At 37.4% G+C, this 17,184-nt stretch overlaps 1 protein-coding gene across 3 annotated transcripts in view; it reads left to right on the forward strand.

Moving 5' to 3' along the window:
• The window catches only part of LOC107025862 (transcription initiation factor TFIID subunit 1), a 31,132-nt gene extending 13,950 nt beyond the window's left edge, over window positions 1-17,182 (forward strand). Inside the window, exons 7-23 of one of the 3 annotated variants that reach the window (XM_015226632.2) lie at window positions 63-163; window positions 874-1,042; window positions 1,141-2,230; window positions 3,004-3,206; window positions 3,325-3,562; window positions 7,592-7,928; window positions 9,042-9,251; window positions 9,403-9,495; window positions 11,298-11,504; window positions 11,950-12,153; window positions 12,681-13,167; window positions 13,909-14,099; window positions 14,216-14,341; window positions 14,468-14,524; window positions 14,607-15,599; window positions 16,307-16,646; window positions 16,752-17,182. In XM_015226632.2, coding sequence (XP_015082118.1) covers window positions 63-163; window positions 874-1,042; window positions 1,141-2,230; window positions 3,004-3,206; window positions 3,325-3,562; window positions 7,592-7,928; window positions 9,042-9,251; window positions 9,403-9,495; window positions 11,298-11,504; window positions 11,950-12,153; window positions 12,681-13,167; window positions 13,909-14,099; window positions 14,216-14,341; window positions 14,468-14,524; window positions 14,607-15,599; window positions 16,307-16,646; window positions 16,752-16,759 — 5,054 coding nt within the window. In that variant the 3' untranslated portion in view covers window positions 16,760-17,182. Of the gene's footprint in view, window positions 1-62; window positions 164-873; window positions 1,043-1,140; window positions 2,231-3,003; window positions 3,207-3,324; window positions 3,563-7,591; window positions 7,929-9,041; window positions 9,252-9,402; window positions 9,496-11,297; window positions 11,505-11,949; window positions 12,154-12,680; window positions 13,168-13,908; window positions 14,100-14,215; window positions 14,342-14,467; window positions 14,525-14,606; window positions 15,600-16,306 lie in introns of all 3 variants that reach the window. The other 2 variants (XM_015226631.2, XM_027918605.1) reach the window with 2 other exon arrangements.
• Window positions 17,183-17,184: the final 2 nt, after the last annotated feature.

The raw sequence follows: 17,184 nt of genomic DNA on the forward strand, positions 1-17,184 counted from the left end.
TTCAGTTAAATATTTCTCTTTGCATCTTCACGTTAGACCTATTTGTCATGTTCTGTTTGTAGGAGAATACAACAATGAAGCTGAAGTCGTTTTTCTTGGGAATAAGGTTCCAGAAGAAGTTATATCCATAGATGCTCCCGAATCTAGTGAAGATCTTCAAGAGGTTTGCCCTTTACAAATTAATAAGAAGAACTACTTATCATTTTGTGTTCCTTTTATTCTGACTTGTAGCATGATGTGCATGTCATCTCTTTCTTTCTCACTTGTTGTCCTTTCCTTCTTGTGAAATAGGTCATCAAACAATTGATATCTTTGCGTCACTTTCTATTTATGATCAAGGTTTTCATTGGCTTCTTGAGATTTTCCTGAAATAGCTATTTGAGTAGTTCATAATCTTCCATGACGATAATTTCTTTTAATGCTCGAAGATTGATGATGCTAGTTAATGCATTTTATAAATACCTTGGATTATTGTATTTATAGTGGCTGAAGTACTCAGGGCATATGCATTTTTATGTAAGTTAAAATCCTATAATTTCTGGTGGACCTCTCAGTAATATACAAAACTTAGTTTTACTTCTGTTTTCTTTTCTTCACAGTTTATCACTATTGGGAAGTTGACAAGTATTAAAGCACTCTCTTTTTCCTTTTCTGCCTGTCTATTCCGCTGTAGATCAGCGTTTATTTGATAGGAGTTCTATCAATTGTTCGAAATATTGTTCTCCTCTATTATGTACTTCTACTCTATGCTTGGCATAAGCTAACAACTGCAGATAAGTTCCCTTTATGGAGACTATAGTTGTCTAATTCAGTTGTCTGCTTTAGAATAACTCTTGTTTTCTAAACAGTGCTGCTTTTTATGCTGGTTGTCAGGAAGAACCTCTTGCTTTGGAAGAGCCAGTTGATAGTCAAAGCTCTCTGCCTCTACCTGTTCTTTGTGTCGAAGATGGGGAGGCAATTCTGAAGTTCTCTGAAATTTTCGCCCTTCATAAACCTCGGAAGAAAGCAGAGAAGAGGGAGCGACGTTGCTCTGTTCCCAAAGGTACCTTTTGCTAATAAGAAAATTCTCTTTCTTCAGTTCTGTTTGGTAGTATTAGTACAGTTGATGAGACTTTCCGAAGCACATTCTTGTATCAACAGACAAATACAAGGCCATGCACACGCTGGATATTGTTGAAGAAGATGAAGTTAAATTACTGAGAGGGTCCTATGAAGAGTTTCCTTGGTTGAGGATGACCCATGTACATCATGATAGTGCTTTAACGTTGCTGGATAATGAACCAGGAACAGTTCAAGGGACTGATGACTTAAAGCCAAAAATCGAGAAAAAGGATCCCTGTTGTAGTGCTGAACCAATGAAAGAAAATCTATCAATGGATCTTTCTGCTGATTGGAGCTCACCCATTTGTCCTGAGTTCTATCCTTTTGACCAGCAAGACTGGGAGGATAGAATTATTTGGGATAATTCTCCTCCATTGAGTGATAATACTGCTGAGAGTTGTGAGATTTCTGAACCTGATTATGAAGCATTGACTGATAAACAACTGAATGTGGAGGCCGAGTCTCAAAGTTTACAGTCAGAAAAAGAAATTGAACCCCATGAAAAAGGTCACAGCTCCTTTTTTTCTTGCAGTGTTTCTGTGGAGCCTTTTGGTTCAAAACAACCTTCAGGACACCTGGATATTTCATTATCAGAAGGAAGATATCACCCTCAGCTTTTGAGACTAGAGTCTCGCTTGAATTCAGACAGGCAAAAGAGTACAGATACTCCGAAGGATGGAGACACTGATGAAATTCTTAGCAGTGATGCCTTAAAGCGTTTTACTAAGCTTACATTACAAAATAGAGATATACTGGAGGAATCTTGGGTGGACAACATTATTTGGGAACCAGATCAGCCCTTTCCAAAGCCAAAGCTCATATATGATCTTCAAGATGAACAAATGCTTTTTGAAGTTTTGGATAACAGGGACGGCCAACAGCTTATGCTTCATGCTGGAGCAATGATCACAACTGGTTTAGTGAAGCCCAGTAGTGGTGATTCTGCCGAGTTATATGGTCTCAGTGGTTTATCTGGGCGTTTCAATATTGCCAATGATAAATATTATTTGAACAGAAAGTCAACTCAGCAACTAAAGTCACATTCAAAGAAACGCACGGCACATGGTCTCAAAGTTCTGCACTCAATACCAGCTCTTAAGCTGCAGACAATGAAGGCTAAACTAAGCAAGTAAGTCTTGTGTACTTCATTTGACCCTTTCTTATACAAATGGTTATTTCTTCTCTATTTTTTTTTTTGATATAGTAATAATTTCATTGATGTAAATGGTTTCGGATCTTTTGAGTTGCTGGATTAGGAGGGGAGGAAGTAAAAGTCAAAAGAGATGGTGGAGATTAATACCATCATGTATATGGTGGTCAATATGGAAGGAAAATAATGGGAGATGCTTTAAAGATAGGTCCAATTCCATAAATAAAGTAAAATGGAATTATATTGAAGCTTTACTTCTTTGGTGTAAACTGCTTCGAATAGAAGATGTAGACCAGATTGTAGATTTGAAAGGAAGCTTGTAACTGATCTCTTTTGGAGGTGGCTAGCATACCCTTAATGCTGATGAATACAATTTACCTATTTCAAAAAAAGAAAAAAGACCAAAGTTAACCCATTAAACAACCTAAACTTAACCCATCACTTTTCAGGCTTATTTGCGTGTTTTGTAGCCAGAAGTGACTTTGCTTTTGCAGTTCAATGAACAACTTTGGACTGTATTTACTTATCAGTTGACTTAAGCTACCCAGGGGAAAAAACAGTTTTTTCTTGCATCAGTCTCTATGGACATAGGGATTAGCTTCATAAGTGCCATACTGCTATTAGTGTTTTGTTAGACTATCTAATGACCTCTATTAACAAGATTTGGAGGTGTGTTTTCTTGGATATATCATATGTATTGGTTGATTGCTTCGTTTTTAATGTTTGTTGATGTGATTTGTTCCTCTTTGCAGTAAAGATATAGCAAATTTTCATCGGCCAAGAGCTTTATGGCATCCCCATGACAATGAGGTGGTACTTAAGGAACAGAGAAAGTTGCCTACACAAGGGCCAATGAAAATCATATTGAAAAGCTTGGGTGGCAAAGGAAGTAAACTTCATGTGGCAGCAGAGGAGACCATTTCTTCCCTCAAGTCAAAGGCATCCAAGAAGCTTGGTTTGTAATTTTTCCTAGGCCTTTAGTTCCTTAACTTCGCTTATATTAAATCTATTTAGTACCTTCATATCCCAGCTATTAGCCTATTACTAACTTTCACCATGTTATTTGTCTATAGATTTCAAACTGTCTGAGCCAGTGAAGATAATTTACTGTGGGAAGGAGCTTGAAGATGATAAATCTCTTTCTGCCCAAAATGTGCCACCAAACTCTGTGCTGCATCTTGTTCGTACCAGGATACATTTGTTGCCTAGGGCACAAAAGCTTCCTGGTGAGAACAAGTCCCTGCGTCCTCCTGGTGCATTTAAAAAAAAATCTGATCTTTCCGCAAAAGATGGCCATGTTTTCTTAATGGAGTAAGTAAACTCAAAGATTTATTGTGTATTTTCTATAGATATTCTGATGGCTGTTCTACTTTGATTAGTTCAGGCTCAAAGATGGTCATGTTTTCTCTTCTGGTGAATGCTCCATCTTTTTGTGGGTTGTGTAGCCTTGTGGCATTCACTTGACCATTGGGTTGTAGATACCTGGGGCACACTCATCTTGAAACATATTTGTGACAAGGATATTGACACAATGGCAAGTGTTTACACAACCATCTGTATGTCAAAAATGTTGAAATTGCTACCCCTAGGATAATCTGTTTGTGCTGATTGTTGGTTGCTTAGGGACTAGTCAAAATGCTTCGCACTTATGACTCTTTACCCGCTTATTTATAGATGTATATATGCTTCTCCAGCTTATTCACAGACTTAGGTTTGCTTTGGTGAAACCTGAATCTTAATGTGAGAATGATTGTTTAAGTTTATCGTTGAAGACATAAGAAGTAGAGTTTCAAGAAAAGAGTAGCTCATAGAGAGAAAGTTGAGGCTGGTGAGATAGACCAGTTGCATGGCTTGTGAATGCTACCCATATTCTCTTCCATTTCCTTTCAATAAACTATACTTTTTGCTTTATTTTCAGTGTACAGACGTTAAGAGATGTGGTACCTCATTGTCCATCATTACTCTGTTTCCCTAAAATTGGATAGCTGTCAGTCATGTGAAAACATGCCATGAAATTTTAATAGTTGTAACAGGGCTGACCCGTTTATACAAAGAAACATTAAAACCAAAGAGTAGCAGTCCTATTTTGAAGCTTTCAAAGCAGATAAATATGGAGAAAAAGGAGCCTCCACGGCTCTGTACAACACTCACACATCTCGTATTGTTATATATGGTCCGGGTATCTTGAAGAAGATGTTCTGAGCAGGTGCCTAGTAGGAAGTTTTGATGATGCCAAAGAGTTACTTTTCTCTCAGACATTCGTATGTGGACCAGCAATAACTGGAACACGATACTAGGGATGCAAATGTATGAGATGCACGAATCAAAATTCCTCTTTGATTTTTCTTCCAGGTAAATGGCAGAACACATCAAGATGGGAGAATGGAGGTAGAGAAGTAACTTGCTGAGTCTTCAATGGTAATCACTGGAAGCTGGGTGTCTTCCTGCAACTGTGAAACTGGGTTGGGTTTGGGTAAGAATATTGGGAATAGCTTTAGTTATATAGTCTCAAAAAATTTCCAAAGCTATTGATGATAAATATGGTGGCTGGTTTGAAACAGATGAGGAGACAACCTCCTTCTCAAAAAAAAAAAAAAAAAAAACAGATGAGGAGACAACCTTGAAAAATCATCTAAAATGGGCTCTGATCAAAGTGAAGGGACCTTCTGATCAAATTTCGAAAACAGAAGTGGAGTAAAATGGAGTAATTTTCACCCTCCCTATACCACACTTGTGGGACCTCACTGGGTATGTAGTTGTTGTAGTGTGGAAATCAATAAGATGTTAGTGATCAGTTCTTATCAACAATACTTGCATCAAGTTTGGTGATGGAGCAAAGAACTCTTTCTGTAGTTATGATAGTATTGGCAATGGATCCCTTAAACAGATGTTTCCATTTATTTTTAATTTGGTGCTACAACCTCAAGCATCTGTAGCTGAGGTTTGCAGTCTACAAGGTTGAAATTTTGAACTTCAGAAGAATCTTAATGATTGGGAGGTTGTTAAAATGATTGACTTCTACAGACTCTTGGATGGTTTTAAAGGAAATGTGAAGAAAGTTGGAAAATTGACTTGGAAAGGGGGCAGCAGAGGTATCTTCACTGTGAAATCAGCATATGGTATACTAAAGAAGTCTGAACAACAACATTTTTGGGACATGGAACTGGAAGCACATTTTGAAGGTGAACATACCACTCATAATGGCATGTTTCTGTTGGCTGGCTTGTAAGGAGGCTGTGCTAACAACATGATATGCTAATAAAGGGAGGGATGCAGTTGTGTTTTAGATGTTTTCTATGTGGGAAGAAATGAAACCACTAGCCATCTATTTATCCATTGCAGAGTTACCAGTACTTTGTGACAGGTCTTCCTGGTATGAACTGACTCAGATGGATAATGCCTAGGAAATCTGCTGAGTTGTTAGCATGATTGAAATGACCCCGGCAATTTTGAGTGGCAGAAGAGATGATGGAGAGTTTTTTCTGCAGCCATCTGGTGGACAATATGGAGAGAATAGAATGCAAGTTGTTTTGAAGATGTAGGCATGTAGCTAACATGTAGCTAACACAGAACAGAAAATTAAAAAAATGTATGTTTTTACTTTCATTTATGGTGTAAAAAGGCCCTAATAGAAAATGTAGATTTTGTAGTTGACATTATTGGGTCATTATAACTAGTTCAGGAATTGGCCTTTTTTCTTTGAGGTTCCTGCTACTATGTTTCTCTTAACACAGTCTGAGGGATACTCTTTTGATAATATAACATATGTTACCTTCATAAAAAGAAGAAGAGAATAGGGGTGGGAGCTGCAGATAGAGATAGATGGAGGATTGTCCCAGCCTGTATTTGGTGGACCGTTTGGAAAGAAAGAAATGCTAGATGTTTTGAGAGCAAGAATTGTGATCTCCAAAAGATCAAACTAAATTGTATCAGACTTTTTTGTTTCTGGTGCAAGCAAATGTATTTAGAGGACACCGACTCCATTTTAGATATCCTAGGTTCCTGTTAGGTTTGAGATTCAGTTTTCTTACTTTTTGACAAGCTGTTAATATGGTTTAGTGCAACCCAAGCACTGGTTTCAATGAATATACACAATTTTACCGTCTCGAAAAAAAAAAAGAAAAAAAAGAAGAGAATAATGGTCCTTATTAAGTTTGTTGTGAGAAATTAATATTATACAGGTGCCATTGCTATGGCAGGAGTTCTAATAGAGGCACTATCTTTGTAGTGGCACTGTAGATCAATGTAATTAACAATTATGCTGGTATTTGATTAGAGAGGATGGTCATATTGTGGATATTGAATGCAAGATTGATTGATTTTTATGGGGCTATAGTTTCATTCTTGTGGTAAAAGTGCAACACATGATGTGTTGAGTAGGCGCAGGTCACTAAGTTCGAACCCTGTCGTAGAAAAGGTTTGTTATTTAAGTAAAGTGTGGAGGGACTGACCCATCATCCGCCAAGTTTAAAACTGTGCACTACCTGGTCCGTGGGGATTTCTCATTTATTAAATAGAAGTAACTGGTTGTCTGATTATCATCACTATCTAACTGTAGGAATTTTAATTTTTACCATGATAAGGATGATCTGATGAGACGCTAATATTTGTACTGATATACATCCAGCACTCTCTAGGTGCTGTGATAGATGAATAATATGCCTTTATTCATAATAAGAAAGGTGATCTATGTCAAAGTTGACTAGTCTGTTGCATTGGTTAAGTGGAGATTTGTTTCGCACATAAGTAGTTTATTGGTATGAATTTTTGGAAGTGCTTTTTCTTGTTTCTTGTTGTAATGGAAATTCAAAATATCCAAGTAGGATACTGAAGAATTTTACTTTCTGAGATGTAACTGAAGCCAATTGTTTTCCCTGTGAATTGTGCAAATAACATCTTAAATGCTATCTGTCTAGAGGTGGATATATGAAGCATTAAAAGATCCTTTTTCTTTCATCTATATTTTTGGTGCAATGTGTACGACCCCCTTTTGTATAGCAGCTGGATATATTTGACAGAGGACTACTCTATAAAAACATCCATACATATTTTTGTGACCACCTTTGTGTTATTGATGAATAAAGATTTTTTTTGTTTCAATCTAAATTTTAGGTGTGAGGAATAGACCCCTTTTTGTATAACAATTGGATAGATTTTAAAACGTAGCACTATATGCAATCACATGGTACATATATTCATCACCACCTTGTTGTGTTTCTGGTGAAACCTTTTGATTTAAAATATTGAAAGAGAATTTTATCACTTCTTTTCATGTATATAAAACTGTAAGATGTTTTTCCTTAGTCTGCTCAACATTTTTGTCTGCTCTTCTACTTGCAGATACTGTGAGGAGAGACCTTTGCTCCTTGGAAATGTTGGAATGGGTGCAAGATTGTGTACTTACTACCAAAAATTATCTCCAAATGATCAGCAAGGCACCTTGATGCGCAATGGAAATACTGGATTGGGGAGTGTACTCACACTTGATCCTTCTGATAAATCCCCCTTCCTTGGGGATATAAAACCTGGTTGCAGCCAGTCATCTCTTGAAACAAATATGTATAGGGCACCGATTTTTCAGCAGAAGGTCTCATCAACTGATTATTTGTTGGTTCGCTCAACAAAGGGTAAGCTGTCCATAAGGCGGATAGACAGGATTGATGTTGTAGGGCAACAGGTTGTCTACTATCCTTAACTTGTCTCATTGGAGTAATTTCTTGATCACGCTATGCAAATTTTATGTTATCATTTTCTGATGAACTTTTTGCTAAAATATTGATTGTTTTAGTAGAATTTATTGAACCATGGCATCAAGAAAATTTCTGGGTTCATGTTATTATGCTTTTGCCAGTAATGAACCTAAAGCAATGAGCTGTTGCATAATAAGGTTGAGTTTTGAAATTCAGAAGGCATATGAATTGGTCCTCCTGTGATGGGGTTGCCTTTGATTTTCTCATATTTTTGCATTGTCCACATGCATTCTTCTTGAAGCATTCAACTTGTTTTGCTAGATCTGGTTAGAACTTCTCTTGATGTTACATTGCCTTGCCTGATCTTTTCATTTGTGCGATGGAAAACTACCTTTGATGACCAGTTGCATATTCAAAATACACACCTTTACTATATCTTTTGATGATGATGTGAGGTGCGGGGCCTGAGTGTCAGGTCATGCCAATGAGTTGATACTATTCCAGGCCCTGGATGGTGGAGTATCTGATTGTAGTTTGACAGATCTGAAATAAATAAGCTAAAATTGGATGATCCGGAATTCGTGAAGGAAATGGATTCGAAGCTACATAATTTATTCAATTCATATGCTTTTTTTTCATTTTTTATTCCTGGAGGAAGTAGAGTTTGCTTTGCATTAGTTGTGGTTAACTACATTATCTTTGGATTTTTCTACTTATTGGTCATGGAGGTATATTGGTGCGCATTCTCGCTATAAACCCAATTAACTTTCAACTATCGTTGCAAAATTTGCAATAGTGGACAATTCACTTTGTCCTCTAGATTTTGCTATCCTATTAAATATTGGATTTTTCTTTGTGCAGTATGCTAACACATGCTTCTGTAATGTGCAACATGCTATAGCTATGTCGATGCTTATACCTGAAGAGGATAACCAAGTTTCTTTAATGTGCAAGCATGCTATAGCTATTAGAATCTTATGCTTGAAGAGGATGATCTATCATGAATAATTTATGACTAATATCTGTTTGTTGTTGCTTCTGTATGAATATGTGATGGATCTATTTCCTTGTTTAATCTGCCTTTCCCTGTATCTTTGAAGGAGCCTCACATGGAGGTAATCTCTCCTGGATCAAAAGGTGTTCAGACCTACATAATGAACAGACTATTGGTGTATATGTATCGTGAATTTCGTGCTATTGAAAAGCGCGGTTCCCGTCCTTCCATCCGTGCGGATGAGCTGTCTGCACAGTTCCCTAGCTTGTCAGAGGCCTTTCTTAGGAAAAGACTCAAACATTGTGCTGATTTGCAGGTACTTTTGTGAACATCATTCGATTCCTGGGTAAATTCTTAGTACAGGCATTAGAGGGAAATAATTTATTCGAACTCGTCTTTGTCGCATTCTGTGTGCTCCTTCCCCTTATGTGTCTGTCGTAAGTTACTTGGGTGCTGACATGATGCAGAGAAGATCAAATGGACAGTTCCAATGGGTTATGAGGTTCAATTTTCGGATACCATCCGAGGAGGAATTGAGGAGACTAGTTTCGCCGGAAAGTGTGAGTTCTTTCAAAAGATCCTTGTTTTAAATTTCTCTTTCATCTCCTCCATCCCCCCTGAAAAGATCTCCCTCCCTCCAATTTAAAAATATTCTTTAATTGATGCATTAAGAGATATTGTGCGCTTGTCAAAATAACTTGGGATACAAATAACACTTTCTTAAAGCTTCATCTTTCGATTATGATGGAGTTTTCCACTTTAGCACATTTGGTATTGGGAGGAGGCTTAATCTTCAGATGTGCATTTAAATTTAGACGTCTTCATCTATAATATATAGTATATCTTTTGATGAAGTAATGTTTCAAAGGATGCAAAGTCACTGGAGGCTAGTTACCAAAGAACAAAAGAGTAGGAGAACACTGTTTGCCCCATATACAATGTCTCAATAAAGAACTAAAGTGCTAATAAAATCCAAAAGCTATGCTGAATTAGTTACTGGGAACAACGTTGTCCAACAAAAGAGATCTAAACGTTTAGCTGAAGAGAATGGCTTGGAGTTGAAATGCCATCAAAAAATTTTCTGTTATTCTCTGTCCAAAGGCTCCAAAAATTAGCAGCAGACATCATCAACCAGGTCTTCTTGATGGTCTTATCAATTTTCCGAGGACTCCAACTCACATATGCCTCTCTCGGATTCTGAGGCAGTACCCATATTAATCCAAAATGCTGAAAAACAAGCTCCAAAGGCCAAAAGCTTCTGGACAATGCAGGAAAAGTTGGTTGACTGTTTCCTTCTGACAATTGCAAAGATGGCATCTGTTTACCAGTAGTGATATCCTTCCCTTTTTAGGTGATCTATAGTACAGCTGGCGTTAATGGGGGCTAACCAACTGAAGCACATGATCTTAGTAGGTAGTGTCCTCCAAATCGATTTCCTGGGCCACGAGTCAATAACCTGATCTTGGTTTCCAAGCTGTCTATAGCATTCTTTAACAGAATTATATTAAAAGCATGAAGGAACTTAGAAATGTTGATTGAACTTTTTGCCCTTCATTAAAAGACTCTACTATAGATAAAATTGTCATTACTATTTTCCTCAAATAATATTCGTTTAATTAAAATCCTAATGTTTAGGACTTCAAAATTAATTAAATTTATAGGTATTAAATGTTAACATATTTGTAATCAGTAAGAACTCCTAATATTTGGTACTTAAAAATTGACTAAAATTCTGGTTCTTAAATCTTTCCTTATGTGAACTATATTAAAAATTATTATTTTTAAATGTTACTTTAACAATAGTCACTAAGCTACACGGCAAAACAACGTACACTAAACTAGATTTAATATAATACATAAGACCTAAATCATGCTGCTCCCTGCTCAATTCATAGTCACAAGGGGCCAGAAGGACTTCTAGTCTATAAGAATGCTATATCTTTAGTTTATTTCATATATAACTAGCACTAGGTAATATCTAATATCACATATACATGTCTTTCTTCCATAACATAAACCAAGCATTCATTAAAGACCTAGAAGATAATTCATCAAGAATGGTGTAAGTTGTTTTTCTTTTTGAGTAGTTCAAATTGCTGGACTCTGTTGCAATAAGAAATTTAAAATTCATCCCCTTTCATTTTCAAATCCATCAAAGTGGGTTGAGATTGTGACTTCAGAAAGTTTTTGACCTTGGTGCATACTGGGATTAATGTTATTTTCCGAGAATGTAGTAATGTTTTTCGCTATACTGATATTGCCCCAATATGGTCTCTTCTTCTCTACCGTTTCACGTTGACTGTTATTTGGGTTTCAACCATTTATCAGAAATTCTTTGTTTCGTGCTTGTCATTTGATTCAGGTATGTGCATATGAAAGCATGCAAGCTGGCCTGTATAGGCTTAAGCGCCTAGGTATTACGCGACTTACTCATCCTACAGGTCTATCAGCTGCAATGAACCAGCTCCCAGATGAAGCAATTGCTTTAGCTGCTGCATCACATATTGAAAGGGAACTTCAAATCACACCTTGGAACTTGAGTAGCAACTTTGTTGCCTGTACAAACCAGGTAGATCATAGTTAAATAATTTATCTTTGTAATCTAGTTTCAACAAAATGTTCGTCTCTTTTTGTATTGTGTATTCCAGGAATGGGTGGTATTAGAAAGCACATTCCAATAAAATTCGGAATTCTGTAATATTTCTCAGAAACTAAGTTTGGTCATTCTTGTTCTTGTATGGCCACTTCTGTTACCTTCTTAACCTTTTATCTGGTCATCAGAGATGCATTGACATGGCAGCCTTGATGTCTTTAAGTAATTCAGAACTTTCTGTTGCCTTGATAGAGTACAAGGAACCTTCCTTTTATCATTAAAAAGTATAATAAGTATTCCTATTGTAACATCTACTGTTTCATCCAGTTAGTGCTGTGAGATAGGCATACATATTGTTTTCTGCAATTCATAACATTCTTGCTAGTCCTGAAACTTGATCTTTCTTGATACTTTTCTGTAGGACAGAGAAAATATTGAGCGTCTGGAAATTACTGGTGTCGGTGATCCATCTGGTCGGGGATTAGGGTTCAGTTATGTTCGCACCACTCCTAAGGCACCAATACCAAATGCTATCTCCAAGAAAAAAACAGTTGTTGCCAAGGGGTCTACAGTAACAGGCACTGATGCAGACCTACGAAGACTGAGCATGGAAGCTGCACGCGAGGTGAGTAGATCGGGATAGTATTAGGATTGGATTTTAAAAATTTCCAGCTTCTTGACTTACTTGGCATCAAAATGCGGTTGGTTAAAAGCTAAATTGGCTTTTATATCATACATATGTTTCCATTGCCATATATGTCAACTAAGTGTTATCAATCTGGACCGACTGTTTCTTCTTTTCTACTATTCTATGTTGTGGCAAGTTGCAAGGAAAAGAAATTCCCCTGATTTACATCTTGTAACCTGAATGAATATACCCCTTATGAAAGCTGATTCAGAACAAAATTGTTGTGTGGGAAATGTTTTTATTTAGTTTACACTTTACAGCCTAGTTGATGGGTGTGTGAGTAGTTGATTGTTTGTCCTATGCTCTGATGTGCTCATGTCCAGATTGAACCCCATTTCTCCTTCTCTTTTTTTTATCTTGTGCCTAGTCGAATGTGGTTTATGGATGAGTAGCCCAATGGGTTTTATCCTATCAATTCACAAGTATGTGTTGCTCAATCAAAAGTGTATTTCCCTACATTTTAGGTTCTTCTCAAGTTTAATGTTCCAGAGGAGCAGATTGCTAAACTAACAAGGTGGCACCGAATTGCTATGATTCGCAAGCTTTCTAGCGAGCAAGCTGCATCCGGTGTGAAAGTTGATCCAACTACTATAAGCAAATATGCTCGTGGCCAGCGTATGTCCTTTTTGCAGCTGCAGCAGCAAACAAGAGAAAAATGTCAGGAAATCTGGGACCGACAAGTCCAAAATCTTAGTGCAGTTGATGGTGAAGAAAATGAGAGTGACTCTGAAGTGAACAGTGACCTGGACTCATTTGCTGGTGACTTGGAAAATCTTCTTGACGCAGAGGACTTCGAGGATGGTGAGGAGGGTAGTCATGAGCCCAAACATGATAATGCTGATGGAGTCAAAGGACTCAAGATGAGAAGACGCCCCTTTCAGGCTCAGGTGGAAGAGGAGATCGAGGATGAGGCAGCTGAAGCTGCAGAATTATGCCGCATGCTCATGGATGGTATAGAACATGTATATATGTATATATTTATTATATGTTGTTTCTAGTCCATCCTTGTTGTCTTGATGCTATAATTTGCAAGATTGAAAAATTCAGAATTTGGTGCCACCTCAAGGTTACTTTCTATTTCTCCTGGAAAATGGAGATTTAGTTGGAGGAATTTTTGAGGAGTATAAAATATATTAGGGGAGTCCTTATGCTGCTACTGGTTGAGTAGGGTAAAGATGGTGGAGTATGATGTATCTCTTCATGCCTATGAGATGGAATTTGTATTGTCAAGAATTGGGTTCTTTGTTGATATGTCTCAGCATGGTCAATACTAAAATCCTTTTTCACGTGAAGTTCACAAATGAAGCAACAATGTTACTCCTGGCTTAGAGTTGAGTACTGTTTAAAATTTTGTAGAAGCCTTGACAAGTTAAGTTGCATCTTGTCCTTGAAACTCTCACCAACTCGGGATTAGCTTTGGTTAAGAAGATCGTAGGAAATATTACCAAATAGAGGTTGATATATAAATTGATCCAAAGTGCACATAAGAAAACTGCCTACTCCCTTTTATAGGTATAAGACAGCAAATTTTCTTTAAGGTGGATTGTAACTCTCTTCTTCAATAGAATAATCTTACACAACATCTTTCTTCATGGTAGAAACCATGTTATGTGTTGCCTGCCAGCAAGTGCAGCTTATTTTAAAATATGTTTTTATTTGATATATTGTTTATATTCAACTACTATCTTGCAGATGATGAAGCTGATCGGAAGAAGAAAAAAAAAGACAAAGCCATGGGCGAACAAGTTGGTTTCATGCCAGATATAAGATACAGGTTTAGTACTGAAAGCACTGATAGGGGCAAAAAACCTCAGATATTTGCCAAGCCAAGCATAAAGTCTGATGGGCTAAATGTGTTGGATTTCATTGGAGATCAGAAGGAGGTTGTTTCCCTTTCTTCCTCAGTAATTGTATTGTGCTTTATCAATAAAAATAGGACATTGTAGGCATGTAATTAATATGCTGACCAGGTGACACAGTTCTCTGATTTTCTTTTTAGCTGCAGGCTGAAGGGTTTGCTACTAAAAGAACCCCATCTAGCAAGGTGAAACCCAAGAAAAAGTTTGATATTCTGGACTCTGGATTGTTTAATAAGAAAGTTAAAATACTAGGGGAGGGAATAAAGGTAAATGTCCCTACATAGTTATCTACAGCATTTAGCTGCATATTTTGAATTAGAATCTATCCTTTCCCAGTGTTTATTGGTTCTTATAAGATGCGTGACTGATGTGATACTCCTCCTTGGACACAGCCCATGAAAGAGAAGAAGTCAGCAAGAGACAGTTTTGTCTGTGGAGCCTGTGGTCAGGTTTGTGGTTATATTTGAAAAATCATCTTTTCTTTGCAAAAAAGTTATGAAGGTTAATCAATTGACTGGTCTTATCATACAGCTTGGTCACATGAGAACTAACAAGAATTGTCCCAAGTATGGGGAAGATGTGGAGGCACGAGCAGAAAGCACTGATCTGGAAAAGACTACAGGAAAATCTATGGGTTCTATTGATCTCTTGGATCCGTCCCAGATCTTCTCAAAGAAAGTCATCCAAAAAAGTGGAACCAAGAATCTGATGGTCGACGTTCATGAGGATGATAATTCCAGTTCAAAGGCCAAAGTTCTGAAGGTCAAATGTGCTTCAACCGACAAACTTCCTGATAAACCTACTCCTGCGACCTCACTTAATTCTGACATACCAGTGACTTCGGATGCTGAAATTGGAACTTTACCACCCCCCATAAAATTTAATAAAATTAAGTTTTCAAATAAGATGAGAGCCGAGGATGATTCCATTGAAGCTTACAAGCCTTCCATTCTGGTAAGGCCACCAATGGAGACTGCAGAGTCGCATCGCAGCAAGAAAATTGTAATTAAGCAACTCAAGGACTCAACAAGTGTGGATGAAGGCTTCCTGGATGGAAGCAGTGGCATGGAGTACAGGAAGACAAAGAAAATCAACGAATTGTCGTACATGGGGCAGCAAGAGAGGGAATACTTATATGAAGAGACTTTAGGAAGGAAAAAAATGGATGATAAACGATTATGGGAAGAAGAGGAGAGGAGGAGAATTGCTGTCAGACAGAGAGAAGAAAGAGCCAAGATATATGAGCGACAGAAGGCATTAGAAGAACAAGAGAAATTAGCGGCGATTGAAAGCTATCAAGACGCCATAAGAAGAGAAAGGGAGGAAGAAGAACGTCTTAAAGAAAAAAAGAAGAAAAAGAAGAAGACTGAAATAAGAGATGATTACTTGGATGATTTTCTTCCCAGAAGAAACGACAGAAGGATACCAGATCGAGACAGATCGGTGAAGCGGAGACAAACTTTCGAGTCCGGAAGGCATGCTAAAGAGCATGCACCACCAACAAAGCGCCGAAGAGGGGGAGAGGTAACTAAATCTATTATGCTTGTTTTTGTCTCATCTTCTGCAGGTAATAATAGTGATAGTCAATTACTATGTCCACAGATGCCACAGATCTAGATCATCCGTTACTATAGCCACAGATGCCACAGATCTAGATCATATAATCCTTATTGCATTTTGTGTTATGTCCAAATGGTCTAACTGACCTTTCTCTCATGTTCTTGTTGGCTAATTTGGTTGCATGGCGGTGTTCATAGAATTTTCCAATAAGAAGTGTGTAGTACTGGGTAAGAGAATACTCGTCTAGCTACTGTCATGGTGGGTGGAAGTTTCTGGTTAGTTTTCTTTTTCGAAAAACTGAGACTCATGCCTCCTTGTATGTGAAATAGAAAGGTAATAAGATAAAGGTCTACTTACTCTATAGGAATATCTACTCTAGTAAGTGTTGTTTGACACAATCATTTAGTCAAACAATAACATACTGGCTGGTCTGGTTTTTCTGATACGGCTGATTGTCACATCTTAAGCAATATACATTTTCTGTATGCATAATTCTGTCATTATTGGTCAATTAGCTGCAGTTAGAAGTAGAACTGCAAGATTTTAGCAAGAGACCTCTGATCTTATTTGATCTGTTCATTCTAAGAGTTGCTTACTTCTTTTATAATACCAAGGGACAGTAGTACAGTAGTTTTTTCATTTAACTGAGATGTGGTTGAATTTGTTTGAAGGTTGGTTTGTCAAATATTTTAGAAGAAATTGTTGATACACTGAAGAACAATGTGAACGTATCATACCTCTTCTTGAAGCCAGTGACCCGAAAGGAAGCTCCAGATTATCACAAGTATGTAAAGCGCCCTATGGACCTATCTACCATCAAAGAGAAAGCCAGGAAACTGGAATATAAAAACCGTGGGCAATTCAGGCATGATGTGGCACAGATCACTATCAATGCACATTTGTACAATGATGGGCGCAACCCAGGTATTCCTCCCCTTGCGGATCAGCTTCTAGAGATTTGTGACTACTTGCTGGAAGAGAATGAGTCCATCTTAGCTGAAGCTGAATCTGGTATTGAGTGATGATACTTCATATTTGAACCTTGTTTCTGTTCGATTTTAAGTTCAATTAAGCAAGCTTTCATTGGTTACTCACAATCTAGTGTCTATTGTTCAGCGATCTAGAGGATAGATCTTCTAGATGTGTCAGTTGCAGCCACCCCAACATATGTATCAGATAAGCAAGACGCGACTGAAGGGATTGTATCCTAACTGTATAATGAGATTTAGTAGCTGATGATTCTGTGTACCGACCATGTTGTTTTAATCCATGGTCAAGGAAGGCAACGCGATGATGGGTGTGGAGGAGAGAATGATTAGTGTATCTTATTTGTAGAGTGGCAGCTCAATTATGTGAAATATATGTGCAGTTTATGCGAAATATTCTAGTTTTGTAGATCATAGCAATTATTCGGTTATTTCTCTTAGTCCTCTGGGTTCTAGGTTGCCCCTTTCAGCTATGTGAATAGAATGGAATTTCAGCCAAGTAATTGGATTTTTTTTTTCATAGTACATCTTGCTCTTTAAATTATTGTTAACTTTTAATTATG

Source organism: Solanum pennellii, chromosome 7, assembly GCF_001406875.1.
Source record: "Solanum pennellii chromosome 7, SPENNV200".
NCBI lineage: Eukaryota > Viridiplantae > Streptophyta > Magnoliopsida > Solanales > Solanaceae > Solanum > Solanum pennellii.